The sequence below is a fragment of the Urocitellus parryii genome, chromosome 7 (assembly GCF_045843805.1).
Source record: "Urocitellus parryii isolate mUroPar1 chromosome 7, mUroPar1.hap1, whole genome shotgun sequence".
NCBI classification, from domain to species: domain Eukaryota; kingdom Metazoa; phylum Chordata; class Mammalia; order Rodentia; family Sciuridae; genus Urocitellus; species Urocitellus parryii.
In genome coordinates, this window is record NC_135537.1 from 147133525 (window position 1) to 147151229 (window position 17705).

At 34.0% G+C, this 17705-nt stretch overlaps 1 protein-coding gene across 1 annotated transcript in view; it reads left to right on the forward strand.

Annotated features, from left to right (window-relative positions):
- Taf15 (TATA-box binding protein associated factor 15) overlaps positions 1–17705 on the forward strand; it is a 30702-nt gene that overhangs the window by 8076 nt on the left and 4921 nt on the right. Inside the window, exons 2-11 of the mRNA XM_026380261.2 lie at positions 40–79; positions 2022–2073; positions 2162–2246; positions 2330–2432; positions 4308–4501; positions 5614–5734; positions 12426–12460; positions 13072–13104; positions 14305–14414; positions 16305–16434. Of these exons, the coding sequence (XP_026236046.2) occupies positions 40–79; positions 2022–2073; positions 2162–2246; positions 2330–2432; positions 4308–4501; positions 5614–5734; positions 12426–12460; positions 13072–13104; positions 14305–14414; positions 16305–16434 (903 nt within the window). The remainder of the gene's footprint in view (positions 1–39; positions 80–2021; positions 2074–2161; positions 2247–2329; positions 2433–4307; positions 4502–5613; positions 5735–12425; positions 12461–13071; positions 13105–14304; positions 14415–16304; positions 16435–17705) is intronic.

Below are 17705 nucleotides of genomic sequence, written 5' to 3' on the forward strand. Positions count from 1 at the left end.
ATTTCAAGTGAGATTTAAAATTGTTTTTATGTATTTTAGATTCTGGAAGTTACGGTCAATCTGGGGGTGAACAACAAAGGTAAAGTATACATACACTTTAATATCATGAAAGGCTACAACTGAGAAAAATAAGATGAATTTTGTCAAACTTTTCTTTTGAGACTTGGTATTTGGATATCTGAAGAGAATTAAATATTAGCTTATTATGGGAAAGAGAGTTGCCCTATGTAAATATCTGGGAAACATTCCATTTTTAAATGGCTGTTTGTAACAATAAATATAGATTTCTCCTGGAGATTAAAACAAATCTCCTGGATATTGTAAAGATTGTTTTCTTTAGAAAATTTCTTAGAAGAAATAATTATGAAGGGGATTTAAGCAGTTGAACTATTAATAGGTTCTTAGAAAAAGCTTTCCATTTTTTGACAGTATATAGTGTGCTAATGTCTTTATAAAGCAGATTTTCTTGAAGCACTATAATAGAAATGTTTAACATTTTTAGAGTCCTTCCAAGTCCACAATAAAAAGAAAGTTTATGTGAATGTATATATTCTACTTTTGTTTACCAGAGTGTAACCTTCAGCTTATACTATAAACAGTTTTCAGCCCAGTGTGAGATATTCAGAATAGCATGTCAGATATCTTCTGTCATCAGATTTTAAGCTTCCTAAAAGCAAAACTGATTCAAATTTTTTATTTTCATAAGATAGTATTTATCTCTTAGTAGGCAACTGACAAGTGTTTATTCAGTGAAATGTATTTTTTAAAGTTAAAGGAATTCTCTTAGCATGTAATAGCTCTAAAATAATAGTATTTTTAAAAAACATTTTTCAAATGCTTTATTTTTCTTTGGATATTAGTCATGATACATACAGAAAATTTGTTTCTTACTTGCTAGAGTTCACATTCTACAAAATTAAAGAAAATTCAACTCTGGGAAGGTACATTCACTCATTCAGTCAGTCAACAAATATTGAACTACTTGTCAGATTCTGCTGTGATACTGGGGATACAGTATAATTTCATTTTGTGATAGTACTCTGGAAGATGCCTCTAATTACTGAGGCATTTAAACTGGACTTTTAGTACTGCATAGGCCCTTTCTAGGAAGCTAAAGGTTTTTTTTTTTTTTTCCTTAATCATTTTTTAGTTGTAGATGGACATTGTACCTTTTTTTTTTTTTTTTTTTAATGTGGTGCTGAGGATCAAACCCAGTGACTCACTCTTGCTGGACAACCCATCCCTAAAGATGTTTTATGTAAGGCAGATGATAGGAAGAAATCTGTCAGAATGTAACTAAATTGATTAAAGTGTTAAAAAGTTCTAATATTTCCTGCTTTAGATATTTATTATGGATACATTACCATGCTGTTTTTAGAAATAACACATGCTGTTTTAGGAAATAACACATTCTTAAGTGTTATTTATGTATTTATTCGTTTAATTTTTAGTTGTAGACGGACACAATATCTTTATTTATGTGGTGCTGAGGATCAAACCCAGTGCCTCACATGTGCTAGGCAAGCACAACCCCAGCCCTCTTAAGTGTTATTTTTAAGACCATTGTGTAGCTATAAATTTCTGTATATGATTTAAATATTGGAAAAATTTGGACCTCTGCTTAAACTGAGATTAAATTAAACACTTGCCTATAGAATGAGACTTGTCAGTAACCTATATTTTTATTTTTATTTTATTATTTATCCCAAAGCATAATTCTCTTGGAATTTTCTATAGCTCTGATGAAGTTTTGTTTTTTGTATTTGGGGTTTTTCTTTGGTGGGAAATTATCAAAGCAAACCTTTTGGTATTTGACATTGAAGAGGTCTGGGAATGACTTAAGTTATGTCTTGAGTCATTGGTCATCACTTTTCACCTTAGAATCTGAGACAGGCAATTGACAATTCTCAGAAAAGAAGCTTGTATTTGAGTAGAGTTGAAAATAAGGCAGGGCTTTTCATTTAAATTTTTAAATTTCTTTAAGCAAATTTCTTTTTAAGTATTACATTTTTCTTTTACAGTTACTCTTCCTATGGAAATCAAGGCAACCAAGGCTATGGACAAGCACCACAAGTAGGTTGAAAAGTAAATTGTCTTCTTTATGTTTGTTTTTTTGTCTTAAGTAGGCAATGAAACTTGAGTAAATTTACCTAAATTTCAGAGCTATTCTGGCTATGGACAAACGACTGATTCTTCATATGGACAGAACTATGGTGGTTACTCCAGTTATGGACAGAACCAATCAGGTTGGACTGGCTTGTTAAATTTGCTCTTTTAGAGATTCATAAATCGGAACCTTTACTAAGTAGTATGCCTGTCTAATCTTTAGGTTATTCACAGTCCTACGGTGGTTATGAGAATCAAAAGCCCAGCTCATATGGCCAGCAATCATATAATAACCAAGGACAGCAAAACACGGAATCATCAGGAGGGTAAGAAAACAGTAATGAGATTGTTTTGGGCAGTGGAAATAAACAGCTTTCATTACCAAAATCCTAGCTTTAAATTTCTCAGTGCTTTTTTATTTCTACTTTATTTAATTATTTGTTAGTTTCTTTCTGAATCAAATCCAGGACTTCTCACATGCTGGGCAAGTTCTCTACCGCTACCGCCTCAATTTTATTTTTGAGCCATTTGAATGTCCAGCTTTTCAGGGACAAAAATATTAATTAGAAAAAGTGCTAAAACTTTATAACTGTATCAGATAATCTAGAATTTGTTTTGTTAACATACATAGGTGAAATTAGCCAATGAATTGTAGGTTTTATAAAGTTTTCAAAATTTTAGCTTTGAAGAGCTTGTGCTTATTTTTATTAATAGCAACTTTTATTGATTGTTATGTTTTCTGTAATGGTTTTTCATTCCCTAATGTAATTGATCCTCAGATACCACTCTGGGATGGTGTTAGTAGTTATTCTCAATTTGTGGAGGCACAGAAAAGTTTTAAGATGATTCAGCTTGTTAAGTTACACAGCTAAAAAATGAGGCAGAAACTGAGGTCTCCAGCCAGGTTTTTTTTTTTGTATTTTTTTTTTTTTGTCTTCAGTGAAGGAAGTTATTCTAAGTGAAATTCAATTAAAGCTTTAGGGAAAGAATTGTGTGTCAAATTGTCAGTCTTACAGATATGAGATATGAGAGTGTTTTCAAAAGTAAAAAAATGCAAATTTAGGGAATAAGTATTAAGGAGAATCTTTTATGAAGGGCAAATGTTTAAAAGTATGACATAAATGCAGAATGAAGAGAAATGTTAGGTTTGGTTTGACAACCATTTTAAAGTAAAGGGCTAGGAGTTGGATCACAGTTTATTTGTGCTTTGGGTAGGGAGTTGAGGAATATAACGGCCTTTATTAGATTATTCTGATCTTCTGATGCAGAATAACATGTGACTGTATGAGACCTTTTTTGCTTTTTTTTTTCTTTCTACTGAAGTTCAAATCCAATTAAGTGTTGGCTTTTAACATTCCCATGGTGAGAGCAGGTAATTAATAGTCATATTGCTCAGACTGTCCTTAGGATTTTTCCTTTTTGATGTAGGGTCCCATTGTGTTGACCCTTAAACTCCTAGGCTCAAGCAATCCTGATTCAGCTTCTCGAATAGCTAGGACTACAGGTACTTTCTACTGCACTCAGCTTGAGTTTTCCTTTTGAAATGCCAAAAATATGAAACTGGTAGTTTTTTTTTCTTTTTAAATTTATTTATTTTTATGTGGTGCTGAGGATCGAACCCAGTGCCTCACACATACAGGGCAAGTGCTCTATGCTAAGCCACAACCCCAGCCCCAGTGGTAGTCTTTTCAGACAAAATTATGACATCACAAAGCAAGTTCCTCTAACTCATCAGACTTAAAATATGAATGTTGTTTTACTATTTTATTAAGATGATATTGTCTTTCAGTGGCATTATTATAAAAGAACTCATCACCTGTGACATGTTTGTTAAAAGAGTCAGACATATTACCATACTTTGTAGCATCCTTTTTTAAATTTAAAGAGAAATAAAAACCATAGTTATTTTACTATAGTTTTCAAAGGTACACATGGTTTTTCCTGTAATGTGGCAACTGTTTTTTGTTTGTTTTGTTTTTGGTGGTACCTCTTCAGTGATAGTAAAATTGTCTTTTTTGAAGGGCATTCTGTTTGTGATAAGGTGTCTTTGTAGTTAAAAGAGTCAAATAATATCCATGAGAAAATTGTAGTAGATATAGATGAGTTCTAGCTGACTAGACCTTTTATGTCAGTCTCAGTCAACTTGTAGCAGTAAGTATAATTCTTCTATAAAATTTCTCAAATCATTGATTTCTGTTTAGCCAAGGTGGAAGAGCACCTTCGTATGACCAGTCAGACTATGGTCAACAAGATTCATATGACCAGCAGTCAGGCTATGATCAACAGCAAGGCTCATATAACGAGCAGTCAAATTATGATCAGCAACATGATTCCTATAATCAAAACCAGCAGTCATATCATTCCCAAAGGGAAAACTATAGCCACCACACACAAGGTAAGATATATTGACCTTCTTTTCTTTTTTCCTAAGAATTATTTGTATATTTGAGTTTAGATTAAAGGATCTGTGCAGAATTTTACTTGATTCTAAAAATTTAGATTAGATTTCTCTTCCTTAAAACTAGTTGGAGACTCCCCAGTGGTCTCATGTGACTTTTTTTTTTTTTTAAAAAGAGAGAGAGAGAGAGAGAATTTTAATATTTATTTTTTAGTTTTCGGCGGACACAACATCTTTGTTTGTATGTGGTGCTGAGGATCGAACCCGGGCTGCACTCATGCCAGGCGAGCGCGCTACCGCTTGAGCCACATCCCCAGCCCTCATGTGACTTTTTGATGGCTGATTATATAAGTTTTCTTTCTTATCTCAGTGAACTCTGATCATTGACAGTGTTGCTGCTGACAGTTCTTTTGGCGAAGGCATTATACTTGATTTGGAGAAATTATTCTATATTAACCTTCTCTAACCTCATGTAAGAAGGACTAGTCATTATTTGCTCTTGTTCCATAGCTTTCTGTATATACCACTGATATTTAGGATTCTTTCCACATCATGAAAATGAATGACTAAAGGGCAAATGTCCATCTTAATTAATTTCTGTACCTTATGTGCCTAATCATGGCTTTATCCATAGTAAATGCTCAATGAACATTTGATGATTTTCCCTCCACTGTTGAGAATTGAACTCGGGGTCTTGTACATGGTAAGCAGGTGCTGTACTTGTTGAATAATTGAGAGTCTTGTTTATGCTTGATGTACATTTAAATATTTTTGAGGTAAAAAGTAGTAATTTCCAAGATTATGAGTGTGCTGTTTAAGTTATTAGAATTCTGTACCTAAGGTGGTATTTTAACTCAAGCCATTCCACATTAACATTTTGCTGTCTGATTTTCTAGCAGAATGGAATTTGAACCAGGTACAATTCCCAAACACGTTTAATTTCAGATGGTTATATGATGATTTGCATTTCAGTTCTGTGTACATATGTCTTTTCCAAAGAACATTAATAATGTGTGTTTTGAAAAACTGTTTAAGATTGTTACATGAAAATTTTATCAGGAATGACAATAGTTATTAATTTTACATGTGTTATATTTTCTCTCTTGTAGATGACCGTCGTGATGTGAGTAGGTATGGAGAAGATAATAGAGGATATGGCGGGTCACAGGGAGGAGGTAGAGGGCGTGGGGGATATGACAAGGATGGAAGAGGTCCTATGACAGGATCAAGGTAAGTATTTAGATACAGATGCCTATATTTCATTCTCTCTCTTTTTTGGTGTTTGTTGGTTTAACTCTGGTATCTAATTTAGTTTAAAGATTTCAAGGGATTATGTTATAGAGAAGAGGGTAGAAATTAATTTGTTTTTGGTCTTAAGATCTCTCATAAATTACTTTAGAATAGGCTATGTTGGCAACTTTTTTTATCTGGTGTATGTTTAAAACACCAGTAGAGAAAGTCATTTATTGAGGTTGTGGTTAAACCACTGGCCTAGTTTTTTTCTGCCAGATCTAGAATATAGACTTCTTTAAAAGATGACTCTGGGAATTGAAGTATTTAATGTCTAAAAAATAAAAGGTAAGTTAATTCTAGTTTAGATGTCAGAGAGACTATTCCTTAATCTTGAATTCCCTTGAACAGGGAAAATACAAGGCAGTGTAGAAAGGTGGGATTGGCAAGTAGGAAAGAGATTTAATGTAATTATGTTGTCCCCTTCTTAAATAAATATTGAAATAATTAGTGAAATATCACATACCATTGTGTTTTTTATTTATACTAAGCTGTGGAAAAGGAATGACTTCTTAATTTTGCTTTTCTTTTCCCCATTACTAGTATCGTCAGGTTCTGGAGTTTACTTATAACATATGTTAAGAAAGCTGGTTTCAAAATTACTTTTAAATATATCTGTAAGGTTAGCACTTCAACCCTAAAAACAAATGAAAAAGTAGTTCACCTCTGTTCTCAGGTGAGACTTAAAATAGGGTTGCAAATTTGTTTATAAAATATACAGGCTTAAAGATCATTTATGTTCATTGGAAATTGAAATTGTCAGTGCCCGTTACTTAGTAGTGTATTAGTACTGACTCTCTTGCTCTATAGGGGCTTTCAGTTCCCTGAGGTAACCTGAGAAACAAAACCAGTATATTCGGACTGCTATTTCTTCAAGTGAGCCAGGAATTTGTTTCATTGACTGGTATTTCTCTATTTTTAGAGTACAGTGCTTTGATATTATAGAAAAAAACAAGTTCTAAACACATTTGAAAAATTTTGTGAGAGTTCACATTAAGTCTTTTGATTGGTAGTCAGTTTACAAGGTAAAACAAATACATTGTATACCTCTTCATTAGCAAAGAGAGCAGTCTGTCATCAGCATAAATGAACAATGTTAAGTGACATAGTGTTAACTTTCTACCCAATAGCCTCCGTCCTACCTAAAACAGAATCCTAAAACAAGACAATCGTCAGATAGATTTGATTTTCCAGGGTGATGTATTTTGGATAATTGATGACCTTGGAGTGCTGTACATTTCACAGTACATCATAGGTTAATTTTCTTCATTAAGAAATTATAATTGTGGGCTGGGCCTGTGGCTCAGCATTAGCACACTTGCCTGGCATGTGTGAGGCAATGGGTTTGGGTTTTGGCACCACATATAAATAAATAAAGATCTATCAACAACTAAAAAAAAAATTAGGAAAAAAAAAGAAGTTATAATTGTAACCTAATAGATTATCTGTTAAACTATGACAGTGTGACTGTGATGGTGGAATTCCACTCTTTAGAAGGAAGAGGGTAAGGAACAGGTAGAAGTGTTTAATATCTAAACATATTTATAAATATGTTTTCATCTGTGAGCAAGTACTCATAAACACAGTGTTGAAAGGACCTTTATGAGTCTCCTGATAGGAATGAAGGAGTACCTGAACCAACGTAGGGGTCACATTTTTAAACAATATGACCTCCTTGGCAATACATTTCAGTATAATTTGTGACCCAGATATCAGTTCATGGACCAAGTATTTTATTTTCAAACCTTTTATTTACCCATAGAAATCCCTTCATACAAAATCTTGTGCAGAATTCCATTGTATATATTCGGTCAAAGTGATGCTGATCTGGTTTGGGGGTAAAGATTGGGAGAGGAAGGGGTCTGTAGTCTTGCCCCCCAACCCCAATAAATGAAATGTTCAAAAAAGCCTTATTTAGAAATCGTTATGGATGATGATTAAACTCTTTTGGGTTGGCAGATTATGTGAAAGGCTAGATAGTAAATGTTTTAGAATTTGTACACCACATGGTTTTTATTGCAGCTCCTGAACTCTGCCCTTGGAGCATCAAAGCAGCCATAAATAGTGTATAAGTGCATCAACAGGGTTGTGTTCCAATAAGACTTCATTTAGAATACTAAAATTAGAAATTCATATCTTGTTTAAGATGTGCTTTTTAGCTTATTTATTGGGGGAAAGCATTTTGAATTCAAGACTTTCTTATTCTTGGGTTTGCATTTAAATACAAAAAATACCCAGACATTTTTCATCAGTCTTCATCAACACTCCCATTTGTGTTTCATCTTTCTTAATAGTGTATTAAAAATTACTATCGTTTTAAGACTAACTGGCATTGATTATATTTATATTTAAAGAAGTAGGGGAGTAGTGTATGGGTGAGGGTTGAATATGTGGTAAAAGATGGGATACTTTTAGACTTAAATTCTATGATTACTTGGCTGGAGAAAGAACTCAGACTGAAAGTCATCAGCTTTCCAAACATGGAAGAAAGATGTGAGAAGATTTAAGGGATTCTAGAAAACCTAAACTTTATCTTTGAAAAAGCATTTTTTAGTTGAATTTTTTATTGTCATCTGTAATTAAGCATTGACATCTTAGTGGGCTAAAATCTAAGGCTGTAAATTCTCCCTATGTTTTTAAAATTTTAACATTATGATTATTCCTTTGCAAATTGCAAGAAGTTCTTAAATAATTGTTTTTCATTATTAGTATGTCATAAAGTTAAGTAACTATTTCAGGTTTTCATAAGTCAAGCCCCAAATTTTCCAAATTTTAAGTATCTTCTACTTCTTACAAGAATGATATTTGGCTCCTTCTAAGATGTGTATTATGTCGTAGTGACAGTGTAGAATAGTGCTGGCCAATACACGTACCATGTGGGCCACAAATATAAGCTATATATATATAGTTTAAATTTTTCTAACAGCCATATTAAAAAAGAAAACAACAGAAGCCTAGAGGTATAACTCTGTTAGAATGTTTGCCTAGCATGTATTAGATTCTGGGTTCAATCCCCAGCACTGCAAAAAAAAAAGTAATTAAAAAGAAAGAAAGAAAAACCCATTGGAAGTAGGTTAAATTCTTTTAATAATAGATTTTACTTACTCCAGTACACTTGAAATATTTCATGTAATAAGTGTAAAAATTCTTAATGAGATTGTGTATATTCCTTTTTTTCATCCTAGAACTTCAAATTCCATTTTATATTTTGTATGTTTAGAAAACTTCTCAATTTAGAATAGCTACATATCAGGTGTTCAACAGTTGCAGGATAATATTCTGGATATTGGATTGGATAATGTTTTGGACTGTGCAGTTATAGAATGATAGCTTCTTGACTTCCTAAAATGTTGATGAATACTGAATCTGGAAAGCCCTTTTTTCCATGCATAAATTGCATTGTAGGAAATAAAACATAAATACAGCTACTTTTGAGTGATATTTAAATTTAGTGACTCATTTATGTTTGGAATTAATGTTGGTCATTTCCTTACAATGTAAAAAATGGTATTCTGGATTTACTAGTATGTAAACTAAAGAACAACGTAGATTTTTTTTAATTAAAAAAATTTTTAGCTAAGCCTTTTCTGTCTCTGTTTTGAATTTTCTAGGAATAAAGATTTCCTGCATTGTCCATTGTCCTTTTACTTTTGGGCAGTTTTAGTCTTGAATAGATAAATGTAAGGTTTTTGTTTTGTTTTGTTTTTTGTTTTTTTAATTGAAGGTTTGGATTAGATATTGTCAAAGAACCTTTTCTTTCTTGACAAGCACATGAAATTGAATCTGATGGCCTTTTCTTACAATGTAGTGCTATGACAGTGAAAGAACTCTGAATCTACCTAGGGTAAGGTGCTAATTTTGGTTTTGAAATTGGGAGAACCTTTTCCAGATGAGTCAAAGATATTGCAACTAGTTTTCTTATTTAGGGGGTACTCAGGCAATAGAATCAAGTTTGCTTATGTCTCTGTTAAATATCTTTACTACTTCACCTTAAAATGTACTTCAAGAATTCTTTATGTGTACACATTTTCTGCTTTTTTTTGGATTGAAACTAAATTTGTTGTGGCAACATCTTGACTCATTGCTGAAGTATTTTCATGTCTTTGCTGTGAGGCCTTAGTAGTATGTGGAAAAAGGACTTGTAATTTGACTATAGGTTTGAAAGAAAGATTCTTAACCACAGACATACCTTGTTTTCTTTTTCCCCCAGAGGCATAGACATATTTAGGAAAGAGAGATCCCTATAGGGTAAAGCAAGGACTATGCATTCAAGGGGAAATTTGGACTATTTCCAGAGGAAGAGACAGCCTTTTCTGTTAGTATTTAATAGTGACTACCACTTGAGGCTTTTTTACTTTACTTAATATAATAAATTTCCTTATGAGGGAATATATATTATGTAATAGAACTAATTAATATAGAATTTATTAAGTTACTTGGGGATCTTATTAAAATGCAGATTCTGGCTGGCATAATGGGCATATATATGCCTATAATTCTAGAGATGTAGGAGGCTGAGGCAGGAGGATGCCAAGTTCAAGGCTAGCCTTGGCAACTTAAGTTGGTCTCTTAGTTTGAAGATTTGTTCTTTTTCCATGTGCTATGATATTACCATTTTCATAGTCTTTGTTTTGAAATCTTAGGCTGTTATATTTTCAAAGGAAATGCTCTGTAAGGACTACAAAATAGTATCATATGGAGGAATAGGGAATTAGAAACTTACTCAGATGTGGTTAATTTTGTTTTCCTTAACTGCTCAGGCGTGTCCTTTTTTAAGATTGTTCAAATTTATATTGTTGGTCAGAGTGGAAATGATAGGAACTAGAGTATTGAAATATGAAATTGCATATTTCTCTTTCATTGTGGCTATTTAAAGTTGCTACTGTTTAAATGTCAGCAGAGTAATTAAGAGGTCCCTTTTCTAGCACTTGGTTGTAAACATGATTTCTAGTTTTTCATTTTGAAAATCTCCATTATCCTGAGGACTTGAACCTCCTGACAGAAAGAAAAATGTGGGCTTAATATTTAACATAAATCTCAAAAACTCTTTTGGTTTCCTTCATTTGTTCTTTCTATTTTTTTATGTTTTCATTTCTTAAAGATATCATTTAGGAATGTAGAGAAGGAGCTGGGCATGGTGGTGAACACCTGTAATGCCAGAGCCTCGGAGCCTGAGGCAGGAGGATTGCAAGTTTGAGACCAGCCTCAGCAATTTAGCGTACCTTGTCTCAAAAATAAAAATGGGCTGGGGATGTTTCAGTGGTTAAGTGTCCTGGATTCAATTCTTGTTAAAAAGAAAAGAAAAAAGTGTAGAAAAGGCTTGGGTATCATACTGAACAGTGGTTTTCAGAGACTCAGTACAGAACAGTGTATATGAGTGGCCTGAGTTTAATATTATGTACATAGCCTTGAAATAGCCTTATTCTCTTGGTTAAAAAGCCTTCCTGGGAATAAAAAATCAAAAGCAACTTAAAATGCATATTTTTTTTTTCTTTTTTTTTTTTTGCAAGGGGAAATCTTTGTTATAAAGGGAGAAATTGTTCTTATTTAGAATGGTTTTTCTCTGGATGGTTCAGAAAAGCCACCTAGAGGTAAGGGTAATCATTGAAGCAGAGGCTTTTTAAGCAGTGAGACATTAGTATATTGGTTTAGCTTCTTGAGCTGTAGTAGAATAAGATTATTACTAGTAGTAAATCAGATCACCATTTGAATGCTTTGTGTATTGTTTCTGTATCAGCACAAGAATCTCAAGGATTATGTCATTTAGTCAAGAGAAGCAAGCTTTTAAGAGTTTCTTGATTAGAGAAGAGTGTTTTAGATCTCTTACATAAAGCTACATGCACAAGGACCACTGATTTATCTGGCAGTGGAAATTTGCCAAATAAAGTTGTCCTATGGGCAGCTGTAATTTTTGGCTATGATGCATTCTGTCCGAAGTGTTTTGTTATGGATTTGGTACAGAACATTTGTCAGCATGAACCTCAATAGCTGGGACGTGAAGAGATACAGTATCTTATAGTAGATATGGATTAGGAGGGTAATTTAAAGTTATGCTTTTTTAAGTCCTTATTTTACCAGATTTCTGAATGATTTAAAATTTTAAGACTATTTTCATTCAGTTTTACTTTTGTGTATATTTGTATATCACTTTTTTTTATTCATCTCATAAAACCCACAATTTGATATCACAGCAGAATCTAGTACTCAAGTTTTTACCTCTCTTCTACCAGAATCTTAACCTTGCTTCGTGTTCATTTTTTTTTTTTTAATTATTATTTACTTATTCTTCCTCATTTAGAAAATAGACCTTTGGAAAGTATACCCATTCCTTCCAGCTTTAAGCTATGGTGTGAATAGTGACCTTTTGGCTTGGGGTTGGGAAGATTTAAAAATATGGGTATATAAGATATGTTGTATAACTTGAAAAGTCAGCTTGTGGAAATACATCCTTGGGAAAAAACACTTAGATGGAAGAAACATTTTGAAGTCTGTAATGGAATTTACTGGAAAGTTAGCAGTGCTACTGTTTTCCTAGGCTCTCTACTTGTGACAGTTAAGTGTAGATTGAGCCCAGGGCTCAGCACATTAGAGACTTAAGGAAGAAATCATTTCTTCAATTTTTCCTCTGCAGTGGTGGTGACCGCGGTGGCTTCAAAAATTTTGGTGGTAAGTGCTGAGTATCCCAAAATGTTTCAGTGGAAATGCTATATAAATCTAAAAGCCACCAATGTCCCGCAGACGCAGTCTAAGCCCTTTCTTACTCTGTTGAGGCTGGTGTGTGTTGTGTGCTTTTTTAAAAAAATTATATATGTATACACATATATATATATATCATAGTAAATATTAAAAAGTCAAAGCTGATTTCAGTAAGTCCAATGGGTTTCTATGCAGTGTATTTGCATGAGAGAGTCTGTGGTGACCAATGAATGAGAACTTCACTGGATTTTGACAATTTTTTTTTTTTTGTTTGTTAAATAAAGGTAGCTGACATGGTGTACTTAAATTATTAGGGTTTTTCAATCAGCCTTCATAATCAAAGCTTAACAAGTGAAACTAGCATAATGCCAAAGTGGCAGGTGTTTAAGGAAATGTTGACATTCATCTTGATTTAAACTTTTAGTAGAACTAATTTATGTAATTACTTTGTAAATCTGTGATGGTTGACTTTGAAGGATTTTGAAAGTATTGACTTTTCATGACTTGGTTATTATTAATGTTTTGTTTTTTATTATTTCAAATGAGTTGCCTTAAATAGCTTTTCTTTTCTTTTCCCTTAGGTCACAAGGATTATGGACCGAGACCAGATGCTGGTAAGGTTTATGGTAGTTTATGATTTTGCAGTTAAGAAAATGTTAGTTTTCCACTTTTTGAAGGGAAAAGTGTATATTTGGAGGGATTAGTACAGAAAGAAGATTTAATTTGATAGTGTTGCCAGAACTGGGAAGCTTTATTTTTAAAGGTTAGAAAGAAAAATTCAGGGGATTGATGGGAAAGTTTGCTGGGAAATTACTATGTTTGTACTTTCCTATGCTCTATTTTTTTTCTTTGAGGAAATATTTGAATTTTTATTGCTATAAGCATTAATTATTTAATTGTTGCAAATTAGAATTCATAAGGGATTGGTATTGTTGGGAAATTAAAGATAGAAAAACTGTTTTAAGAAATCCTACGTTGGATTTCTTACTGGGCCTAAGAAACCTGAGGTCATACATGAGAGAATTGTCATATTATAAGGATAGGTCACTAATTTTAAATGGCTTTTTATTTTTAAATGCATTTCAAGACAACAGATTTTACTCATGGAACCTTTTGAAAGTTATGATTTAGAGGTTAAAAATCTTACTTAATCCAAAAATTTTTAATATATATTGAAATCAGAACTTTTGTTTTTATTAAGATGCCAAAGTATTCTATATGGATGGCAATTTCTGAATTATCCCTTGATGGACTGAATTTTTGTACATCTTTCTTACTTTGTTGTACTAATCCAAAAGTGTGCGTGTAAGGTAAGGTGTGTGTACAAGGTGCCTCTACCCTCTGATGTATACAAGGCTTATTGCAGTGAAGGGGAAACCAGCAATTCTGCTTGTCTTGGAAGTCCAAAATATCAGATTTGGGGGAATTTTGTATTAGTGAGCCTTAAAAGAATTGATTTGTCATAAAGAAAGTATTTCAGAGAAAGGAATGTTAATTTCAAAATAACTCTTTATCTCTTCATGAGCTTTAGTCCTATATCTGAATCTAAGGAGTGAGATTTTTTAGGATCTCCCTTAATTGGTCTATAAGTATCTCATAGAGTGTTGTCATGATGGACTTTACTTGAAGTTTGGTTATAAGAATTGATCTACCATATAATTGTTGCATGTTTATGTAAGATTCTTACATTGTTCCTTTCATTTTGGTCATAGAAACAGTTGAACATCAAACAATAAATTATTGTTCTTGATTACTGAACAGGATGTAATAACACCAAGGAATATGTAAAATTAACGATAATCTTTTCCCCCTAGATTCAGAGTCTGATAATTCAGATAACAACACAATCTTTGTGCAAGGACTTGGGGAGGGTGTGTCTACTGATCAAGTGGGAGAGTTCTTTAAGCAAATAGGTATCATCAAGGTGAGTAAAAAGTATGGCTTATGTTGAAAATGTCATACTTACTATTATATCTTGGTTAATATATATAAATTATATAGTAAGCCTGTATACTTCAGTAAGGTTTATCTCTTAAAATCTTCTATTGGACATGCTCAATCATGTCTATAGGCCTTTGATAAAGTTATGAAGATTTTATTCCTTGCTTGTGTCTATCTTTATACAGCCTATCTGTGCTCTGTCTGTTGGGCTTTTTTGGGGTAGAGGGTACCAGGGACTGAACTCAGGGGCACTTGGCCACTGAGCCACATCCCCAGCCCTATTTTGTATTTTATTTAGTGACAAGGTCTCACTAAGTTGCTCACCACCTTGCTTTTTTTTTTTTTTTTTTTTTTTTTTTAAGAGAGAGAGAGAGAGAGAATTTTTTTTTTAATATTTATTTTTTAGTTTTCAGCGGACACAACATCTTTGTTTGTATGTGGTGCTGAGGATCGAACCCGGGCCGCACGCATGCCAGGCGAGCGCGCTACTGCTTGAGCCACATCCCCAGCCCCACCACCTTGCTTTTGCCGAGGCTGGCTTTGAATTTGCGATCCTCTTGCCTCTGCCTCCTGAACCACTGGGCTTACAGGCATGCGTCACCACACCAGGCACTTGTGCTTTAGCTTTAATCTTAGAACTCTAAAAATAGTTTCTGCCTAACTTCTTCTCAGTGAGAAGCACAGGGGATTGTGAAGACTTTTTTTTTTTTTTTTGGTAGATGTAGGTGAACAGAATGCCTTTATTTTATTTATTTTTATGTGGTGCTAAGGATTGAACCCAGTGCCTCACACATGGGAGGCAAGTACTCTGCCACTGAGCTACAGCCCCAGTCCAGTGAAAACATTTTTATAGATTCTGAAATGCCAGTATATGCAAATTCACATTATTTTTTTTTAAATGAAGAGGTTTTAAAAATATTTATTCTTTAGTTGTGTCTTTATTTCATTTTTATGTGGTGCTGAGGTTTGAACCTAGTACCTCACATGTGCTAGGCAAACACTCTACCACTTCGCCATAACCTCAGCCCTTCAAGTTGTTATTAACAACTCTTTGGTATTTAATGTCTGTACTGCATATTATCCCAATATATAATATGTTACTTTGTAATTATTTATTGTTTTAAGTGTCTTGTCTATTCTTTCATGCAAGTTTCGTCTCTTTAACTAGAAAGCCTTTAGAGCAGTGTTAAATAAATATTAGCACTTGCTTGAAATTAGTTTGCATTTGTTTGAAATCAGATTGTAGTTGTCCTTGCTTGTTTTGGTGTCTGGAATTACTCCTTTTGTCCTTGGGGAGTTACAATATTTTAAGAAATTATTTACACATGAAATATTTAAGAGGTTCACACAGTTTTGACAAAGTAAAACTTCTTGTCTTCTACTCCCATTCCAGCCAAATCCCATTATATTCCTTGGTGGTAGCCTATTGATTTGTTTGGTAAACATTCTTCCTGACTTGTAAATATTTTACAAGGTGTATTGTTTGCAATGAAGCATTATCTACATTTAATTTTTGTGGGTTTAAATAAATTATACATAGATAAACAGTATACTGTAATGTGTGTAAGAGAGAGAGAGAGAGAGAGAGAAAGAAAATGTATGGTATTGGGGGTTGAGCCCAGGGTCTCAGAAAGCAAGTGCTTTACTATTAAGTGACATCCCCAGCCTTTATAACATTATTATTACTTGGTTTTCACTTAATGTAACTTGGATAGTTTTCTTGTCCAGATGTAACTTCATTTTTATATTAGATGTATAGTACTTTGTAGTATGGATATATGGGGATTCATTTTAAAAATTAAATCTTTAAATATCTAAATAGTACTTGATCAATTATTCTTGAAATGCTGACACCAGCTTATTTTTCCCTCAGACAAACAAGAAGACTGGAAAGCCAATGATAAATCTTTACACAGACAAAGACACAGGAAAACCAAAAGGGGAGGCAACAGTGTCATTTGATGATCCTCCTTCAGCTAAGGCAGCTATTGACTGGTTTGATGGTATGCCTCATTCATATAGTTATGCGTATGTTTTTTAGTCTGAAAGTCAAAATATGTACTGGGAGAAAGTGGTTATATTCCTTCTTTTTAGAGATATTAAGCATTTAGGCCAGCCATGTTAGTTGGTACATGCCTGTGATCCCAGACACTGGGAAGGTTGAGACAGGAGGATCTTGAGTTCAAGGCCAGCCTGGGCACCTTAGTGAGACTGCCTCAAAGTAAATAGGGCTGCCCAATATGGTGGTGCACTCACATAAACCCAGTAACTTAGGAGGCCGAGATAAGGAAGATGGGAAGTCCAAGGCCAGCTTTTGCAACTTTGTGAGACCCTGTCTCAAAATAAAAAGTGAAAATAAATGGGATGTACCTCAGTGGTAAAGTAACTCTGGGTTCAATCCCCAATACTGGAAGAAGCCAGAGTGTGTATATAACTTTAGGATTGAGATGAGCTTTATCTCTGTCTGTAGTTTTTATTTCCACTATCATGCCTTACACATGAAGCCTAATCCTAACCCTTAGTATAAGTATAGAGAGTTGGCCTGGTTGATGCTATAGTCTTTTAAAATTCAGGTCGATTCTCTTCAAATATGAAATTAATGCATACTTTGAAGAAATAGTAAGACTTTTCCCCCACTGAAGAGAAGAAAAGCAGAGAAAATGAGTAAAATATCCACAATCTCCATACAGAGATAGTACTGATAATATGAATTTTCTTTCCAGTCTTTTAACATAAAAAAGAAGTTTATCATGATATTCCACATGATTTTGTTTCATACTTTTTCTGTACCCTGCCGCAGTCTGGCTGAGCACAATTCAGGAGCCACTTGTCAAAATAAACGAACTTTATTTTTAGAACACACACACCACACCACACAGCTCCTCAGGAAAAACCCTCAGAGCCCAACTGCCACCACTGGCTTCCCACAAGCCTCTCAACCTCCCCCACTCCTCCTGCTCTTGAGGCAGATTGGCTGGGTCGCATGGGCAGAGCCAAAAAAAGTCCCCCAATGAGCAGCTCCGTGGTCTGAAAGGGCGGGGAAACAGCCCAATGAGCATCACCGCAGAGGAGCCAATCATCAGCTGGCAGCTGGAAGTTTGCTGGGGCCCCTTTGGCTGTGGCTCTCAACAGTACCCTATCTTAATAAAAACTAACATTTGGGCTGGGGATGTGGCTCAAGTGGTGGCGCGCTTGGCTGGCATGCGTTCGGCCTGGGTTCGGTCCTCAGCACCACATACAAATGAGGGTGTTGTGTCCGCTGAAAACTAAAAAA